This window comes from Staurois parvus, unplaced genomic scaffold (genome assembly GCF_062004578.1).
Source record: "Staurois parvus isolate SC_StPar_1 unplaced genomic scaffold, SC_StPar_1.0 ptg000575l, whole genome shotgun sequence".
Classification (NCBI taxonomy): Eukaryota; Metazoa; Chordata; class Amphibia; order Anura; family Ranidae; genus Staurois; species Staurois parvus.
The window spans coordinates 592,527-607,255 of NW_028318371.1; the positions used below are offsets into that span (position 1 = coordinate 592,527).

The 14,729-nt window shown below is 44.9% G+C and overlaps 1 protein-coding gene and 1 long non-coding RNA gene across 2 annotated transcripts in view; one reads left to right on the forward strand and one right to left on the reverse strand.

The window, feature by feature from the left end:
• The window catches only part of LOC149450295 (uncharacterized), a 1,099,640-nt gene that overhangs the window by 83,753 nt on the left and 1,001,158 nt on the right, over positions 1–14,729 (reverse strand). The gene's annotated exons all lie outside the window — the stretch shown is intronic.
• Positions 6,015–14,729, forward strand: part of LOC149450296 (cytochrome P450 2C20-like) — a 62,103-nt gene continuing 53,388 nt past the window's right edge. Inside the window, exons 1-2 of the mRNA XM_089692022.1 lie at positions 6,015–6,117; positions 12,767–12,950. Coding sequence (XP_089548148.1) covers positions 12,771–12,950 — 180 coding nt within the window. The 5' untranslated portion in view covers positions 6,015–6,117; positions 12,767–12,770. The remainder of the gene's footprint in view (positions 6,118–12,766; positions 12,951–14,729) is intronic.

A 14,729-nucleotide genomic window follows, 5' to 3' on the forward strand; every position in this document is an offset into this window, starting at 1 on the left:
CCATTACCCTTAGTAACCACTTGCTGTACGGCACTAGGATGACTCTGTAAGTTCTGTCTTCATACCCCAATGTGCCTAGTGACCCAAAGTTTTAAGTGAAGTGTAAAATGTGTCCGTTGCTAGCGTTGCACTTCTTTAAGAACTTCGGACCGAGCAGAAGGCTGGCTTTACTCAGAAAAGTGCCAGAAACATTAGAGTCCAACATGTGAGAACAGTCCTTTTTCCTATGTCCCTAAACCCTAACTCAGGCTTGTGTGCTGTCCTGGCATACCTGCAAAATGTAGAGTCCATTAGTGGTAAGTCCATTAGGATCTGCAGAGTCCAGCAACTGGTGTCTTTCGATGTGAACCCCGGGCCCCAGTGGCTTCCTACATTACATTGGGTTCCAAGATAACAGAGAGGTGTAATGTCATTCTCTTTCAGGCCCAGGATTCACAGCAAGATCCTCAGATCAGTGGGTCTGACCCAAGAAGCCCGCCGAGCGGAAAACCCGGGAACTCAGGTCAACCCTAATCCTCCCATCCTGGGACATCACCTAGCTAGCTGTACTGCAACCTGCTTAAATGTTTAAAGTGGTTCTAAAGGCTGAAAGTTTTTCTATGCATAAAGGTAACAAAGCTTCAGTGTGCAGTTCCCCCCTCAGCCCTCTAATACTTACCTGAGCCCGAAATTAAAGCCCCATGAAGAAAATGATGCCACCATTGAGAAAGGAATGCCTAGCAATAAAGTGGACTTTAGATTCTCTCCGGTACTATGTCTTGGGTAGACAATTTGAACTGGTAACAGATCATGCTCCAATAAAGTGGATGGCACAAACCAAAGACCAATAGGAGGGTGAATAGGTGGTTCCTGGCCCTTCAAGAAATCAGTTTTATCATAAAACACCGCCCCGGTGTTTGGGGAATGCAGATGCCCTGTCCCGAGTGTACGCATGCTTGCCAACCTGTGTTTGTTCCAACCCCAAGTTTGAAACGGGAAGGGGGGTGTATGTGACAGGAAGCCAGGAAGAACTATGGGTGTGTCCAGGATGGGGGTATTTGTTCCAGATTCATGCTGTACACTGACTGTTTTTCCTTTTGTGCTGTAAAGTGAACCTGTTTGGGTCAATGAGCTCAGCTGTAGCAGGTTGAGGGCTGTGGGCTCTATAAAAAGGGTTTAAACATTTCAACATTATCGTGGATTGAGCTTGTAGAAGGTCTTCCAGATCTCTTGTCTTCTGCTCTTGAATCAATCTCTGTGGCAGATTTGTCCAGTTTCATGCAGAATTTCACATCTGCTATTTTTGCTTCAACTTGCTGTCCATGATGAAATAGTAGATGTGGTAATGAATGTGATCAGAATAGCACCAGTTGCACAGCTCCCGATATACACAGGAATATGTCTTTTGGCACACTGACTTATGAAGGTCTGTTCTCCCTGTGACTGTGCATGCAGCCAATGCTGCCAACTGTTGGTGTGTTACAAAACTAGTCTCTAATTATTTTGATACCACCTCATATCCCAGTTACTTGCATTACACCCCTATTAGTATCTGTAGGCCAGGCAAAGTTTCAAAGCTTGACTTGACTAATGGTACAGTTCATAGAGGCCCCAGCTAGGAATGTTGCTCTGCTGGACCTGGTAACCTCAAACCATGCAGAGCTGATTACGAATGTCCATATAAAAGAACATCTGGGTAGCAGTGACCATAACATGATTTAATTTGTTAGCTGTAAACAGCGAGCACATACGGGAAAATAAAAACACAACATTTTTAGAGCGCTAATTTTCCAAGGCTGAGAGCTGCTCTCCAAGACTTAGACTGGGAGGGAATATTGTCATCAATGAAAACAACACAGACATGGGAGCTCTTCAGAGATTGTATGTGTACACACTGCAAAATACATTCCCATGGGCAACAAGTTTAAAAGGCTAAAAATCAAACCTATGTGACTTATGGCCAAAGTTAAAAAAGCTATAAATAATAAGAAAAGAGCTTTTATTAAGTTATAAAAATGAAGGAACGCTAAGGAATGACAGATAGCAGGACCAACCCTCAAAAATTCTTCAAATATATTAATGGTAAAAAGGTTCGGTCCGAGCATGTAGGCCCTTTACAGAATCATCTAGAGGGGGTGACGGGACAAAGAGAAGGAAAATTTATTTAATACCTTCTTCAGCTCTGTGTATACAAAGGAGCATGGGGGGGGCTCTTGTCCATAATGGGCGTGGTACTGACACCGCTCCAGCTGATCCACATTGGTTCACAATTGATATGATCCAAAAATATTTATTCAGAATAAAGGTGAATAAAGCACCTGGACCGGATGACATACACCCACGGGGCCTTAAAGAATTGAGCTCTGTCATTTCAAGCCATTGTTTCTAATTTTTAGGGACTCTTTAATGACTGGCATAGTACCACTGGATTGGCTTAAGGCCAATGTGGTGCCAATATGTAAAGTTTATAGACCTGTTAGTTTAACTTCTATAGTTGGGAAGATATTGGAGAGTTTAATAAAAGACCACATAGATGAGTTGGATGGAAAAAAATGAAGCAACAGACAGCATGGATTCATGAAAGACAGAAGTTGTCAAACAAATCTGATTTCTTTTTATGGGGAGGTGAGCAAAACCTTGGACAGAGGAGTGGCGGTGGACATGGTATACTTGGACAGAGGAGTGGCGGTGGACGTGGTATACTTGGACAGAGGAGTGGCGGTGGACATGGTATACTTGGACAGAGGGGTGGCGGTGGATGTGGTATACTTGGACAGAGGGGTGGCGGTGGACGTGGTATACTTGGACAGAGGGGTGGCGGTGGACGTGGTATACTTGGACAGAGGGGTGGCGGTGGACGTGGTATACTTGGACAGAGGGGTGGCGGTGGACGTGGTATACTTGGACAGAGGGGTGGCGGTGGACGTGGTATACTTGGACAGAGGGGTGGCGGTGGACGTGGTATACTTGGACAGAGGGGTGGCGGTGGACGTGGTATACTTGGACAGAGGGGTGGCGGTGGACGTGGTATACTTGGACAGAGGGGTGGCGGTGGACGTGGTATACTTGGACAGAGGGGTGGCGGTGGACATGGTATACTTGGACAGAGGGGTGGCGGTGGACGTGGTATACTTGGATTTTGCGAATGCATTTGAAACCGTTCCCCACACACGGCTAATGTGTAAGGTAAAGTCTATGGGCTTGGAAAAATCCGAATGTAAATGGATAGAAAACTGGCTAATAGATCGTATTCAGAGAGTAGTGGTTAATGATTCATACTCTGAATGGTCTGGGGTCATCAGTGGTGTACCCCAGAGTTCAGTGTTTGGGACCCTTACTTTTTAACATATTTATAAACAATATAGGGTCTGAGATTATAAATCCCATTTCAGTCTTTGCAGATGACACCAAGCTGTGCCGGGGAATAACGTCTCCAATTTACAAGCCGACCTCAATGCTCTGTGTAATTGGGCAACTATGTGGCAAATGAGGTTTAATGTTGATAAATGTAAAGTTCTGCACTTAGGGGCTAAGAAAATGCATGCATCATACATACTAGTGGGGTTACAATTGGGGGAATTACTGGTCGAGAAGGTTTTGGTAGATTACAAGTTTAATAATCATATGCAATGCCAAGCTGTGGTTTCTAAAGTGAGCAAAATCCTCTTGGGGGGAGGGGAGAGAGAGATCATTTTACCCTGGTACAAATCATTCACCTTTCTCTCCTCTCCTTGCAGTGATGACAATACGGACTAGACAGCATCTGATTGATCAGAACCGTCAATGTGACAGTGTTGACCAATCAAAAACCTTCTAGGCCAAACTGTCATCTATGCAAGGAGAGGAGAGAAAGCCACTTCACAGGTCTGGGGATTTGAAATCCCTGTGGCTTTCTCTCCTCTGCTTGCAGTGATGACAGTATGGGCTAGACGGCATATGATTGGTCAGCACCATCCATGTCTCCTCCTGCTGAGAATATGGAGAATATGCCACCGTAGTATACATCCCCACTCTCCCACTCTCCGCTGCCAGAAATTTCCCTGCACCGCTCCTGTGTGAACTCTGGCTATGATGACAGTCCGGGTTCACAGGAGCAGTGGGGAAACCACATGCGATTTGGACAGGAATCACATTCCTGTTCAAACCGCATGTTGTTCTTTGCAGTGCAATTTGCGCCAATACATTTTTATATTGACTCAAATCGTGCCGCAAAGTAATAGTAATCTGTATCGTACTTGCACTTGCCAGGCATGGGTATCGTACTTGCCGGGTATGGGTATCGTACTTGCACTTGCCGGGTATGGGTATCGTACTTGCACTTGCCGGGTATGGGTATCGTACTTGCACTTACCAGGTATGGATATCGTACTTGCACTTGCCGGGTATGGGTATCGTACTTGCACTTGCCGGGTATGGGTATCGTACTTGCACTTGCCAGGTATGGGTATCGTACTTGCACTTGCCGGGTATGGCTATCGTACTTGCACTTGCCAGGTATGGATATCGTACTTGCACTTGCCAGGTATGGATATCGTACTTGCACTTGCCGGGTATGGGTATCGTACTTACACTTGCCGGGTATGGGTATCGTACTTGCACTTGCCGGGTATTGGTATCGTACTTGCACTTGCCGGGTATGGGTATCGTACTTGCACTTGCCGGGTATGGATATCGTACTCGCACTTGCCGGGTATGGATATCGTACTCGCACTTGCCGGGTATGGATATCGTACTCGCACTTGCTGGGTATGGATATCGTACTCGCACTTGCCGGGTATGGATATCGTACTTGCTCTTGCCGGGTATGGATATCGTACTCGCACTTGCCGGGTATGGGTATCGTACTTGCACTTGCCGGGTATGGATATCGTACTTGCTCTTGCCAGGGAATGGATATCGTACTTGCACTTGCCGGGTATGGATATCGTACTTGCACTTGCCAGGTATGGATATCGTACTTGCACTTGCCGGGTATGGATATCGTACTTGCACTTGTCGGGTATGGGTATCGTACTTGCACTTGCCAGGTATGGATATCGTACTTGCACTTGCCGGGTATGGATATCATACTTGCTCTTGCCGGGTATGGATATCGTACTTGCACTTGCCGGGTATGGATATCGTACTCGCATTTGCCGGGTATGGATATCGTACTTGCACTTGCCGGGTATGGGTATCGTACATGCATTTGCCGGGTATGGGTATCGTACTTGCACTTGCCAGGTATGGGTATCATACTTGCACTTGCCGGGTATGGATATCATACTTGCTCTTGCCAGGTATGGATATCGTACTTGCTCTTGCCAGGTATGGATATCGTACTTGCACTTGCTGGGTATGGATATCGTACTTGCACTTGCCAGGCATGGGTATCGTACTCGCACTTGCCGGGTATGGATATCATACTTGCACTTGCCGGGTATGGATATCATACTTGCTCTTGCCGGGTATGGATATCGTACTTGCACTTGCCGGGTATGGATATCGTACTCGCACTTGCCGGGTATGGATATCGTACTTGCACTTGCCGGGTATGGGTATCGTACTTGCACTTGTCGGGTATGGATATCGTACTTGCACTTGCCGGGTATGGATATCGTACTTGCACTTGTCGGGTATGGATATCGTACTTGCACTTGCCGGGTATGGGTATCGTACTTGCCAGGTATCAGTATCATACTTTGTATTTGCACTTACTGGGTATTGGTATCGGCATCGTACTGTGTTTTTATTTTTAACAAATCCTCTAACCCAGCTGACCTTCGATCAGAAGTCCTTGCAGCATATTAAGCTTAAAGAATTTGGGCCGGTGAATTCCCGCATTAGTTTGCTGGGACCCCAAACCTCAAAATACACAGTGTGACCCTTGGACCCAAACCACAACTTCATCCCTACTTGAGATCTGGAAGTTCTTGTTGGACAGGTTGATAAGGTAATGTTACACAAGACAAGATCCTATCCAGTGACTGCGCACTCCTTGTTTACAGGTACTGATGGCTTACTCATTAACAGGAGTAATGGGGAGGATTTGTAACAAGAATGGACTTTACTGAGGGAAGTCAGGACTGTTAACACCAAGCCACCAGTAAAGATACAGGGAAGGCACTGATTAGTGGTCCCACCTCTACTAGAGGGCAGGTAATGATAATGGGGTTCTTTATGGGGGGCTATCATTCTGTACCTACTATTCCACCTTTTTATAGAAGTGTGCATTGAATTCTTTGATAAGTGTGTCCATTTATGATGTATACCTCCAATCATGTGTTTCCCATAGGATCTCTTGAAGGGGAATTGTAGTCTTTCTAATGCTTCTTTCTTTTTATTTATATACTGTATGAAAGATCAGCTGTACATAGCCTTTTTATTATAAAAAGTGACTTTGTGGTCCAAATGTGATCAGTGCCCCCCAACAGATAATGTGGACCCCTTGCTGTGAGTCAAAAAGCTCTTCTTCTGGTGAGCATTATCTTTCTGTTCTCCGATCTCCTCCAAGCACTCAGTAGTACAGAGCATAGTAATGATGGTGCTTCAAACAAAAATTAGATGGGAAGAGGGACCACTCATAGTGTAGTAATAACTTTATTAACAATAGATTGTAGAAATACATTTATATTTTCATAAAAAACATTCAGCTTTAAGTGTGTAAACCTGATGGGCAGCTGGATTGCATTCTGGGAACACCACTGTCCCACGTGCATTACACTGATCATATGTGACATCACTGGACACCAGAAACTCCGTCCAACGCATTTCACCCCTCCCACTGGGCATCTCCAGAGGTCTCGTAATGGAGAACAGCAAGTAGAACAGATCTTCCTCACCAGAAGGAACACGGTTTTTGTTTTTATTATAACCTTTTTACTGTATGAATGTCCTAACATCCTTTTATTTATGTGTAGATTGCATTATACATGTACATAGAAGGCAGACCTGTTTACTTAGACCAGCTCTACTTGCTGCTCAGTGATTTTGTCTGGCTGTTCCTTATATCTCATTGTGAGTCCAGGGAGAACTGGCCTGGGGGCAGAAGGGTTTTTTTTCCCCCTCCAGCCAATACAAATTTGATATGTTGTGCTGGTAGCCCTGAGTGGAGATACTCCTCCATTCTCACATTGATCAAGAGAGGGGCCCACAGTGAGTGACCCATGCTGGGCATTAGAGAGCTACATGCTCCCTCAGGGCCGGTGCTTCCACTAGGCAAACTAGGCGGCCACCCAGGGCACTCTGCCACGTAAGGGCACCTGGGTGCAGCACTCTCTCTGTATATGATACCGCCACGGCATGAATGATCCTCCAGCTGCAAGGAGAGGTGACAGAGGGGGGGAAGAAAGGACAGAGGAAGATGCCAGGTGTCTGGGGCCAGTGTAGCAGCTTAGCTGCCACTCCTTCCAGTATTCCTCTCAGACTCAGTTCCTTACTGCAAGCCGACTGGCATCTGCTGATCACTGTTGAGTTCCAGCCCTTCTCTTCCCATTCAACAGAGGAGGCAGAGCTGTGCCTGCGGAGGTAGGTAATGTCTGTGTGAGTGTGACCCAGCCGGCCATCCATCACATGTGCAATGTGTCAGTGAGTGACATCATCACAATCCCACAGTCTACTCTTCTAGTGCCTGCTGATCTGTGTCAGTGTTGGTGGTGGGTTGTTGTGTCGGATCTGTCACTGTGTGGGATCTCTCAGTTCAGCTGCCTGCTGTCACAGCATGTTATCTCCCCCCCCTCCATTGCCTGGGGAATTCCAGCCTGGGATCTGTCAGTGTGGGTCCATCCTCCCCACTGCCACTGCCAGCCAGAGACAGTCCATCCGGGACTCTGGTTTTGTCTTTAATATTGGTGCTGGTGCATCTTATGGCACTTATTTTTACAAATCAAAAGAAATTTAGCAGTTTCATGTTTTGTTGATAGAGTTTTTTAAAATTAATTATATCTTTTTTTGTGTGTGTGTGTGTGTGTGTGTGGGGGGGGGGGGGGGGGGTACAAGTAGCTGGTCTTGCCTTCGACCTACAATCACAGCTTCTGGCGTAGTGACAGGTGCTGTGATCAGTGGTCTGAACTTGGGGCAGGTATGCTATAAAATGCCTAACCTCTATCACTGCCTGTGGATACATACACAATGGGGAGGATTTACTAAAACTGGAGCATTCAGAATATGGTGCAGTTGTGCATGGCAGCCAATCAGCTTCTAACTTCAGCTTGTTCAGTTAAGCTTTGGCAATAAAATCTGGAAGCTGATTGGTTTCTCTGCTGAGCTGCTCCAGATTTTGCACACACCAGTTTTAGTAATCTCTGCTATATACTGTATATACATGCATTCCTCTTGTCTGTCATTCTTCTACAGCCAAGCCTCGTTGCTTATAATCTCTCTTGTTTCCACAATCTACTTTCACATCACACCTCTCCCTCACACAATATGATCTTGTCAACTCCTGCACCACATTTAGTACCCTGCCCTGCTTCCTCCATATGTTCCCCTTAACAACCTGGTCTTTCTACCTTCTCCCTCCCATTCCTTTATAATCCAATCTCATTGCTTTTGTTTTCTTCCTCCTCCACAAATTTTGGTTCTGCTGCCTCTTCTGTTCCACACCTTCTCATCTCCCAACAATTCCATCTTTCTGCCCCACCTTAAAATGTTTTGCTGCCTCTTCTCAACCCATTTCCACTATCGTGATTCATTGCCTTCCCTCTACTCCCTTCCATTACGCAACTCCACTGTCTTCCCAATATTCTCTTCCATTATCCAATTCTCCCTACTCCCCTGTGTTATCCAACCCCACTGTCTTCTGTGTTACTGCCTTCTCTCTACTATCTTCCATTATCCAGCCCCACTTCCTTCTGTCCACTCCCTTCTGTTATCCAACCTCACTCCCTTTCATTATGAAAACCCCACTGCCATCACTTCACTCCCTTTCCATTATGTGGCTTCACTCCCTTCTCACTACCCCTTTCCATTATCCATTCCCTACTGCCTTCCTTCTATTCCCTTCCATTATCCAACCCAAATGCCTTCTCTTTTCTCCCTTCCATTATCCAACCATCAGTGCCTTCCCTCTACTCCCTTCTATTATTCAGCCTCACTGCCTTCCCTCTACTCCCTTCTATTATTCAGCCTCACTGCCTTCTCTCTACTCCCTTCTATTATCCAACCCAATTGCTTTCTCTCTACTTCCTTCCTCCAATTTTCCAGCCTCAATTATTTCTCTTCTTTCCATTATCCAATCACACTAGTTTCTCTCTACTCCCATTATCCATCATCACAGCCTTCCCTCTACTCTCTTCCATTATCCAGCCTCACTGCTTTTATTTGAACCCCTTCTATTACCAAGCTTCATTCCCTTCTCTCTATTCCCTTTCATTGTCCAGCCTCACTCCGTTCTCTCAATCCCTTTTCATTATCTAACCCTGCTGTCTTCGCTTTATTCCCTTCCATTTTGCAGCTTCACTGCCTTACCAACACTCCATGATCCATCCCTACTGTCTTCCCTCTCTTCCCCTCCATTATGGCCCTCTGTTCTCCTAGATTGTAAGCTCTAACACGCAGGGCCCTCTGTTTCCTCTTGTACCAAATTGTATTGTAACTGTAATGTCGATCTTCATTTTGTAAAGTGCTGTGCAAACTGTTGGTGCCATATAACTCCTGTATAATAATAATTATCCAACTCAACTGTCTCCTCTCTACTCCTTTGCATTATCAAACCCAAATGTTTACTCTCTACTCACTTGCATTATCCAACCTGAGTGCCTTCTCTCTACTCCTTTCCATTATCCAGCCTTTCTCTATTCCTTTCCATTATCCAGTCACACTGGTTTCTCTCTACTCCATTCCATGATCCAGCCTCAATGTCTTCCCTCTACTTCCTTCCATTATCCAGTGTCACTGCTTCCTCTCTACTCCCTTCCATCATCCATCCCTACTGTCTTTATTCTACTCCCTTCTATTATCCAACCCAACTGCTCTCTACTCTTCCATCATCCAACCCCATTGTCTTCCCTCTACTCTCTTCTATTATCCAGAGGTCTGACATTCCTTCTACTAAGTCAAACCTCATACTCCCTTTTAATCATAGAGCTCTGACTAAGCAGGGGTTATATGAAACCTCTGAAAGAGCAATGGTCCTTCACTACAGCATGCTGGCAGAGAACAGGTGTTTCTACTCGGGTTGTGGCTGTTTTTTTAAATGAAAACAAACTGTAGGTCTTTGCACACCCTAATGCCTTCTAGGTTCTTTTGGTATATAGGGAAGTTATTATTCCCACAATCAAACCTCGCTCATAGACTCTGAAAAACAGGAACTGTAAAGCAGAGTTTCTAACCAGCAGAGGAGGGTTTGGAATATTTGACCTGGGGGCAAGCACAACCAACTAGTCCTTTCATGGTGGGGATGGATTTCTGAGGGCTAATTAAAGTCTACAGCACAAAGTGTACTATGGTGCCACAATGATCGGTGAGAAAGGTGGGTGTTCCTAAAGGATGTGGTTTATTGTGACTCAATATTTCATATCTTCCACAATTGGCTTCTTTTGCAGCTCTCAGCATTCAGTCACATGACATGAGGTCAACGTTAGGAGACTTTCCTCTGCCAGACACAAGACCTAGTGGAGTGCAGATAGCTCTATAATGCCCACCATGTGTCAATGACTACAGATCTCTATAATTCCATTTATAAAATAGAACCAAAAGGAAGGAGAAAGCACATGGACAGGATGTATTGAACTATCAGAACATCCAGTTCTCGGAGAGCATATGGAAAGGACAACATTGTGAGGTCATTTTAACGTAAATCTAAAAATTTAAAAGGAAAAGTTTTGGTTTTACATACACAAATGTATCTTTTCCCGTCTTAATTCCTGGAGCTCTTTTAATCACAAATGAAATCTAATCTTTGGCACAGTGAGTGTCCAGCCCAGAGAAGCGATAAGATAAGAGCAATGCAGGCGGCTTCTAATCTGATGGACTAATATGATAAAAGGATAGCAGATAGATCGATAGATATTTTGTTTTTGTTCCACATTTTGCTTTTTGATGCTATTTTGAGAAAATTGAGTCATCAACTTCAGGTGGCGAAAACCCCCCAGTAATATACTATTAGTCAGGAAGTCTTAAAATGCTAAATAAAAATTATACAATAATAAACAGTAATATATAAAATACTATAAATGTAATATTACTACTAACAAAATAAATAAAAACCTAATAAAAAGTAAAGTTCTCCCAAATTACCTTAAAAAACCTATACAGAAATGTATGCTTGCAATAATATGAGTCAGTGGCATGGCAATAGCTATAGCAGCCCAGTTGGCTGCTATGGAGCCGAGGGTGGAAGGGCGCTCCTTCGGAGGGGTTGTTGAGGCAATTTGAACATAGAATTTCAAATCAAAAAATGTTATCAAATGTACAGGAAAATTCAGAATTATTGCTGCCAATCATAGATTTCATTTGTTGGCTTGCAGTACGGAGAATTTGTTTGGTTGTCTAACACAATGTAGACTTATTATTACTACAGCTTCTGGTCATCCCAGCAAGCACTGAAACTGAATCCTGTCTTTGATTTAGAAATACTGTTATGTTAAGCTCAATGAAAGTAGGGAGGTCGCTGGGGAGCCCCATCAAAATTTTGCTGTGAAGCCCCATAGTCTGTAGTTATGCCCCAATTTAAATTGCTGCATCTGAAGCCTAACTTCACCCCATTGCTTTTGCTGTCCTGGATAGAGTTTAAATTTGTCACATTTCTATTTCTCACAGTAACCTCCTTGGGGAGGTTTTCCTTCAATTCCTGTGTCTGTTACACAAAAACAGGAAATGGGGAGGATGTTTTACTGGAAAAGAAGAGCCGAGACAACAAGGAATATGCCATCAGATGTTCTAACACCTTCCTTATTCTACTGTAACACCCCCTGACCCCCAAAGACATGTGGGACCCCATAGGGACAAGTTCGGCCAACGTCAAGCTATAGACTTCATACTTCTGGGAAAGAGGGTTAAGGCACACAATACTCCTGGACAAGGCAGACTCCAAATCAAAAATGATATTTAGAGCTGTCAGAGAAAGAGAACCTTGAAGCTACTTCGACACTCTGTGAATTCGGCTATTAAGTACAACATGGTCTAACACCCTAGGGAGTAGCCACCTTACTCCACTGAGGTACAAGCTTCAATTCAGCTTCTCAATACATTTGGCATTACAGCATGGCACTTTTATCTCCATATTACACAAGCTAGGCCTCATGCCCAAGCCCCTATCCAACCACATGGTCACTCTCCTCTGGCAGCAGGTTCTAGGAGGCTCTAACTGCCAACAACATATGTACTCCCAGGCAGGAGGTCCAGAGGAGAATTGCCTTACACAGGTCACTCCTGAATATTTATACCCTCCCCCATTCCCCAACACTGACAAATCTAGCGAGATACAGAATCACTGGTGACACTTACTGGCAGTAGGCAGAAGAAAACAATAACTAGATCCCAGGAAAGCTGTACTATCCAGCTAAGGCTGACTACAGCTTGGCAAATACTACATCTAAATAGAAACGCCTGCCTTGCGTGGCTACATTGAAAAAAAAATTGTCTATGTTCCTGCTGGACAGATTATCAAGGAAATACAGGGACATCTCTGCCAGAGAGACACAGGAAAAAGAGTACAGAAAGGAGCTGATTTCGTTTATTTTGCAACTAGAGAAGAGCAAAAAAAGTATAATTAAATAATTTGAGTCATAGTCATGTGAAGAGGTGGGCTGTACAGTAGAAGGAATATTGACCACTCTCATAGTTGGTATCTATGTGTTTCTTCCAGGAAGATGGGATTCTCCACAATCCTTGCTCTGTTGGTCACTGTTCTCATCACCCTCCACTTTATTATATCATGGTGGAGACAGCACATACGGTACAGGTCACTGCCCCCCGGACCCACCCCACTGCCTTTCCTGGGCAACCCGAAGTATATGGATCTGCGAACTGCTGATAAAAATTACACCTTGGTAAGTGACCTCTGGGATCTAACCAGATTTTGAGAGACTGTTTATTTCACGATCAGGGGTCAGGCTCAAAGACCAGTTGCTATGGCAGTGGAAAGGCTTACCTGAAACCAGCAGGATAGGTACACAGGCAGGTCACTGTGGCAGAGGAGTGGGCTTATCTAAGGTGCGAAGTCTAAGTACTAACTGTTCACCAGAGCTCCTGATGTTGGAGATGGAGTTTGCTGTGTGTTAGCACCAGGTTGCTGTCCTCAGGATCACCCCACCAGGAGGTGAGCAAGCAGAGGTCCAGTAGCGTATTAAGCAGGTAAGGAAAACACGGAAGCATAGTCAGTAAACAAGCCAAGGTCGGTAATGAGCAGTTGCAGGTTGGGATCAGGCAGAAGCGTAGTCGAGAACAAGCCAAGGTCGGTAATGAGCAGTCGCAGGTTGGGATCAGGCCGAAGCGTAGTCGACAACAAGACAAGGGTCCACAATGAGTGGTAGCTAAATATGGATGACAGCAGAGAAGGCAAGGAGCAAGATACTGGCTGGAGAGCACAATAATCTAACAAACAGGAAGTGCAGAGACATGGCTTATATCAGGAAGTTCATGGGAGGAGCAAGGGGTTCAAGGTTCATAATAAACAAGGTCAAGGCAGGATCATCCAAATAATGGTCAAGGGAGCTGTCCAGCATTCCAGGTGGCTCGGCAAGAAGAAACATTGCCACTCACAGCAGAAGGTCCAGGCTCGGACCTAGGCTCTGACAGTTATAGTGCTGCCTCCGAAGGAACTGCTGGTTAAGATGGGTTCTTAGTCTCAACCTCCAAGAGCCTCAACCCTTCTGACACACCAGGATAAGAGAATACAAACCCAATGAAACACAGCAAATAACTGGCATTAGGTAACAGGAATTATCTTAAAACCAGACCCCAAGCAATGATGGGGATAAACTCAATGTATTATTCTCTCAGACAGCTGATAACCCCACAGGTACAAGCAAAATAATATAAAATATAAAAAGTTACAGGGGTAGCACAGTCCAGCACACTAAAGGACTAACAAAAAAAAACTAGGTATAAGAGGCGTAGAACAACTTAATCAACAGGAACAGTAGCAGTGCCATCCTAGGATGCAATTACAGGTAGTTGTGAAACAATCTAACCATAACAGGACTATACTGCTAGTATGCACTAATGGTGGCTGTGCTAGGCCTTGACAAGCTGATTAAATGTAGTTAGAATTTAAATAACAGTGTAAGAGTATGAGGGGAACATGTAAAATGGCTGGTGGGGACAGGGGAAGGGGGGCACTCTCTAAGGTTGATCTCCTGCCGGCTAACATTGGGCCCCCTTTGAGGAGCGTTGGTGTGCTTATGATAGCCCTTAAACCTGCATGCAGTTAAGAGGCGAGGGTGCAATGCAGACTGTGGTACAAGGAACAAACTGGGCCAGAGGTGGTGATGATGCACTACAGCTGCCATTCATAAACGGCAATAATGTGGCAGAGATATTGAAGGCGACAGTAATAAAAAATGGAGGGGTGTAGAAAGAGTACTACTTTCAATAACTTGAATACTGCTGACAGTACAAAGTGGGTCAGAGTCCCTCTCAATGACTCCCAAAGGTGGTGATAGGCTGTTAGCGGTGGAAAGGTCCCCTTCAGTCTGGTTCCAGTGTGGCTGCAATTCATTCAAGAGGAAGGAGGATGGTGAACTCTCCAGTCTCTTATTGACTGAGAGGCTGTTGGATGTGACTAGCTCCTTGGCGATGTCACCCATGGGTTCTCTGGCTTGATTTCC